Below are 6,000 nucleotides of genomic sequence, written 5' to 3' on the forward strand. Positions count from 1 at the left end.
AGATCGAAGATTACAGCTACGGTATTAGCAGAGAAACGCGATACATCCACAAATTTAAAGCTGAAATATAAAAAAAAGCTCGCCGACCAATTTATGGTGATAGTGCACTGCTGATGACAAGAAGGCACACATCAAGAAGAGTGCGAAAGCGGCATCCGTTAGAGCTCACCGATCTTGACTCCAGGAACGAATCCCTGGTCCCTATTGAGCAGCGTGATGGCCCACTTGAACAGCTCGAGTGACTCGACCCCTTGGGTGAGGGACGGGCCGCATCCCAGCAGGGCGTCTCTGGCAGGTTCGTGGGCCTGCACGAACGCCCCCAGGAAGACGTCGGCCGCCGGCTCCAGGAGCACTCCGTCGTCGCCCCGACGCGGGGCAGGGCACGCCGACACGGACTCGGCTGAGTCGCTGGCCACAGCAAAGGAGGCGCCCAGGAGGACGCAAAGGAAGACCGAGGACAGCGAAGACATGGAGAAGAAGCGGCGGCGAGGCTTGACGGCGCTCCCCTGTAGCTGCGCGGCGGCGTGGAAGCCCTGTGAAATGGGGTAAGGAAAGAGGATGGAATGCGCGCATTTTACACTGCCGCAAACGTCGCCCGATGGAACAACAAGAGAAAGGAAAGCGAGAGAGGGGAAAGGAATGGGCGCGATGCTGTCTTCCATATCTTGAATCGTGACGGCATTTTTGTTCATAATGTAGTGCACGTAGACCCTGCCGTAAAGAATTGAGGCAACAATCACTCAAAAAGTACAATATCTTTTTTTTTGTGTGTACGCGCAGTTTACACTATTGGCACGGAAAATTCTTAACTATTAGTGGACGTTCCTGCAACTTCTTGTTTACTTTTGGTGCGAGCATAAGCATTAGATAGACCTGCTTTATGGGTTCATGCAGACGGGCCTCTTGACAGCAGATTTAGCCGATATCATGCGGCCACGCCTCTTAAAAGCGTATCTTACTCGCGGCTTCACTTAAGCGGTAATTGCATGAAGCGATATTCCTCGTAGCGTGACCTATTATGGCGACCGTCGTCGTGTAACACTGGTGAACTGTTACGCACGCGCATAGCGACGAGACTGGGCCGTAGAGCGATACGGTGTGGCTGCGGCAGATTAAGTGATCGATCAGTTAGTTGGTTCAGCCACGTGGCTTTATCAGATGACACTACTTCAACCAGTTGGTAAGGTTTAGCAGCATGAAGCATTCCAAAGTGCGTCAAAATCCCACTTTCTGCTGTGCAGCTCCTACCAGGCTTCAACTGAACTGTTTATAAGCAGGGATATCGACGGAGAGAGCGTCGAGAGCTTCTTCGCAGCTTTCATGGCAAAACAGATAGGAAATTCCATACGTACCCGCAACACCTTGAGCTATTTTCTAGTTTTCGCCAGTCAGCTCCCTGCGATGGGCGAAAACTGGAAGACACAGCACCCGGACTCGCGATGAGCGACAGAATTCCGGCACCTCCCAGCGAATCGCGCGAAACCGTCGCAGTGTGTGTCGCCGCTAGTTATCATATGCGGTTAGTGGTTGAACTGACCCGTAGCTCTTATTCATTATATACCGGGTCCAGAAAGTCCCGTCATTGGATAGCCGTCGCACAATTATACGAAAACGTTTAAATACAACTGACTGGTGCAAGGAAGGTTTCGCGCAGACGACTGTGATCAGTAGGAAAATTCCGTACAACGAATGATGCTTTAAAATCACCGGTATGCGACAAGGAAAGCAATTAAAGTCTTGATATCACAGGGAACGCTTTGATAGCTCTGCAAGGAGAGCAAAGCAAGGACGAAGAGCCACAGGGGCGAGGAATAAAAAGCACCCGTGTCTCTAGTGAGCTGTAGACATAGCTTGGTCAGCGAGCATTTTGTGTCGGTGCGCTGTAGAGGGCAGTTACAACGTTTCAGTGCATATCATTCCTTACGAAGAATTGTGGATAAGAAGGAGCGCCGATTGCACACGGTGGCACAAAGCCGTTGCTAGGATATTGCACTGAAGAAGTAGGCGTCCCAGTTTCAGCGAAACGATGAACATGTGACACAGATTCGAGAAATTTAATAGCTTTGTAATACTAAGGAGTGCATAGCCGCGTTAAGTGGAGCGTGGATTGAACAGCATGGAGTGCAGGACGTGGACAACACGCAGTCCCATTTTACGCAGCACTCCGTTAATTCCTTGCAGAACTAGGCTAGCAGTAGCCTTCAGTCCGCACATCTGTTACTTGTTGGAAGAATACTGATCAAGTATGTTTCTGAATTTTGAATGACAAATGTTCTCCCCCTTTTCAACAAAACAGAGAGTTGAGCTAGTTTGTACATACTGAAGGGAATAACAGCGCAGAGACGAGGGACAAAGAAGGAAGACCACACTAAATACCTCCCTCGCAACACGTGCAACACAGGGAGTCTATGGAGAGAAATCATAAAGCGAAGTTGGTGCCCGTAAGCGGCTATTAGCAAGAAATTTGCAAGTAAAACTGTTCTTTAAGACGTGACCTGGCCACTGCTTAAGTAACAAGAATATCGTTCTCACGTATCGCTGGGCAGTGTAAATGCGCAATGGCAAAGACTTCGAAATATGCTTGCATTATACCTGGACTGAAGTGCAGAGCAGTGACTCTTGCGCACCCAGACAGCCACAACTGCAACTGGAGAGAACGCCGAGCCCAATAGCTGCGGCCTCTTAAGAAGGAACAAACACGAAAGAAGAACGAAAAACAGATCCCTTCGCGGAGTCGCATTCTACTAAGGTGCCGGGTGTCTCCTGCGCACAAGGGTACGATCGAGTAAAGCGCCGGGAGCCAATTCGGGCCCCGAAGGGCGGCCGACGGTTGACAGGCTGAGACCTTGTTTAGAGACTCGAGACGACGTCCGGGTTCTGAGGCAAGGCCGTCCTGTGACGAGGCAGCGCACAGGGGCGCGTCAAGCCAAACGCGGAGCTGCCTCGTCCGTTCCTTCCCGTTGTCATTCTCCGGTCATGACGGCGGGCGGAACTCCCAGGAAGCAAAGCACCGCGCGAGCCTTGAAAGTCGACTGTATTCAGGCGGGCTCTCCGCCATCGATGGGTTGTATACTCTGGGCTCTTCCCCGTGGAAATGCCAAAAACAAACAACAAACAAATGCCACAGCTAGCTGTAAGGTCACCGTTGTAGAAATACAAGTCGTCTGAGTAAGGCGGTCGAACGCGAGGCCGAGACCGTGCCAACATATTCGCCCTACAAACAGAGGGAACTGAGAAAGCGAGAGAAACAGAGCGGAACTTTATAAAAAGCGAATAGGTTTGCCATTTCCCAAATGGCGAGGATGGCAATGAATCGACACACGCACAAAGCGAGAGAGAGGAGGCAGCATACAAGGTCAAAGCAAAACCGCAAACGCTGCTGTCATTGCACACTGCCGTGACTGCGAGCTATTTGCATTGATTCCCAACAAAAAACAACCTTATCTCAGGTATCTTCACCCAATATAACTGTCAGATATTGCCGCGAACCCTTATGTTTATTTGTTGCTGCTGGCAGCCTCTCGCGTGTAGTATTATTACTTAGCGAGTACCACACAGAAGGATCTTGTGTTCCTTTTTTGCGCTGCTAAGTGTCGACGAGACACGACTTCGTCATTTTCGTCGTCTTGCAAGCTGCGCTGAGATGCATCTTATTCCAGCCGCTCGCGTTCGTTTCCACCATGTCCCGGAACGTTCAGGTCATATTTTGAGTGTAAATCTAGACGCTTCTTTGTCGACTTCAAATTAAGCGCCGATTAATGCAGCGGGCATTCTTAGTTGGACGACCTACGAGCACTCTTGGTGCTATCACCGCCGCCGAGTGGCTGAGTTCTTTTGGCGGGTGAAACTGAGCCCAATAAACAGTTGATTTCAGTGCTGCTACGCCTGTCTGCTCATTTGTGTCCACGGTATTTGTCACCCTCACGTAACAATATCATTTTTAATTATCTTATTCCTGACAAGTAAAAATGTGTTATTACCATCACCAAATGTCATTTCAAAATTGATTTAATCAGTCAAGTACTAATTTATGCCACCATCATAGTTAGATCGTTAGACAATGTGTGTTCTCCAAAAACTGACCCCAGGCAACAAACTTGGGTTTTTACCGGGGCAGAGTGAAATATTCTCATTCACAAACATGTGAAGCACCTGTGTGCGTATCTCTGCAGCCTAACGCTGCGCTCAGGTAAACCTGCATGGTGGTCGGGCTTGTTGGTTGCACGCAGTGTGAAACATGGTCGCATCGAATGTAAACACAACGACACAGAAGTCGCTGAACTTCAGGTAACCAGTGATAAAACAGTCTGAAAGCATGACTAGATTGTTTTCCATTCCCTGTCTCTTTCTCTCTCTCTCTCTCTCTCTCTCTCTCTCTCTCTCTCTCTCTCTCTCTCTCTCTCTCTCTCTCTCTCTGCACCTTTCTATAGGACGGTCTCCGGTAGTTCCGTGGATGACGATGTGAAAGTCAATTTGGCTGAAATCTACCACTGTCCTGAGTGAATGTTCATCTGCCATGTCCTACCTTCACCATGGGTGCAGGCAGGAACCAAGCTGCCGTTTTTGCGGATCTCTACACAGAAACACACCGACCTACCCAATAGAAATGGAGGCACAAATACTGCGTATAGCAGCCACGACGCGGCTACATTCGTACAAATATTGTGGGCGGTTAAAATGCATCGCGGCATCTGCAAGCGAAAGATCAACGCGACGCGATAAGGCATATACAGAAGCCGGTCTTACTCCGGCGACTCGGACCGAAAGTCATTTTTGCAAGCCGAGAAAGTCGAACACCGCAAGATTAGCGGCGCGATCGATCTGTCACCGTGAGCGCTTTAGGTACAAGCATTGAAGACATATACAATGCAGACCTATTTGCGCAGAAACCTGTAGATCGTAACGGGAACTCACCATTTCGGCTGCGGTGGCGGGAAGGCGGGTGGCAGCCAAAGTCACATCACCGTCTGCAAGCGCAACAAAAAAAAAAGAGGGGGGGGGGGGGGGGAGGCTCAGACGACGTCTCCAAGCCAAACACGGCAAATATTCCAGCTCTTCGCTGCTCTGCGATAGACACAGAAAGCGAGGAAAAAAGAAGTAGGCCGGTTGTTTACTTCGTCCACACTGTTTCTGGCTTCAGAGCTCGCGTTTACCATGAAGCAAGCTTACCAACTGGCCTCGTTTTTCCCCAAGCTTCTTTTTTGACAACCCAGGGACGCAAACAGTCGCATTAAAAGTATTTTGCTGAGAAAAAGCACTGCCGTCATAAGATGCATACGGAACGTAATAAAATCCACGACTGCTTGGAAATTACTTCGGTCGAAAATCTGTGCAGATATATCATGTTCTCATGAGTACTGCTTGCTGTCTGTGTTCGCCTAAAGCTCTTTTGGGGAAGAAGAAAAAGCCAGGCGTTCTTTCTGCTGGTGAATTTCTTTCTTTTGGCAGACGGCAAGTTTAGAGCAGAGTTAGCACTGTTCAAAACCTTATCAAGAACAATACAAACAAACATGCAATTCCTAACAAAATTTTAAGTGACTAAGGAAGTGTTAAAAAACACTGCTCATTTCTGCATGTGAACAAACAAATAATTGCTGTTTGGAATACTGTAACCAAGAAGGTCGCATACGAAAAAATATAAAGTAGCAGTAAATGAAGACGTAGAACCCCTGTGACAAGTGAGGATTCTTCCCTGCACACAAAAACACGCCAAACGTTAGGTTATTCGCTGACCGTGCCGGTCCGTGGTAATCAGCAGGAGTTTATTGCAAGCGAATCTATTCTTTTGCACTCGTGGGACGAGTATTGGTAGGCTTCTAAACTTTTAGAGAATGAGGGCTGTAAGAAAAAAAGAAGGCCAAGCCGCGCTTCGGCAGCAGAAGGGCAAGAGAAAGATAGGCGAATAAAAAGTCGTACGTAAGATAGCGGGGCTGTACAGAAAGTCCTCGAGCGAAATAATCCATTGAAATTCCTCCGAGGTATTAGACGTATAGAACGGCC

General features: G+C 48.7%; 1 protein-coding gene across 1 annotated transcript in view; it reads right to left on the reverse strand.

Moving 5' to 3' along the window:
• LOC146194510 (uncharacterized) overlaps positions 1-6,000 on the reverse strand; it is a 191,696-nt gene that overhangs the window by 41,822 nt on the left and 143,874 nt on the right. Inside the window, exons 3-4 of the mRNA XM_084597449.1 lie at positions 4,915-4,967; positions 170-533 (exon numbers count right to left, since the gene is read on the reverse strand). Of these exons, the coding sequence (XP_084453575.1) occupies positions 170-533; positions 4,915-4,917 (367 nt within the window). The 5' untranslated portion in view covers positions 4,918-4,967. The remainder of the gene's footprint in view (positions 1-169; positions 534-4,914; positions 4,968-6,000) is intronic.

This window comes from Amblyomma maculatum, chromosome 3, assembly GCF_055883805.1.
Source record: "Amblyomma maculatum isolate TAMU_Amacu chromosome 3, ASM5588380v1, whole genome shotgun sequence".
Classification (NCBI taxonomy): Eukaryota; Metazoa; Arthropoda; class Arachnida; order Ixodida; family Ixodidae; genus Amblyomma; species Amblyomma maculatum.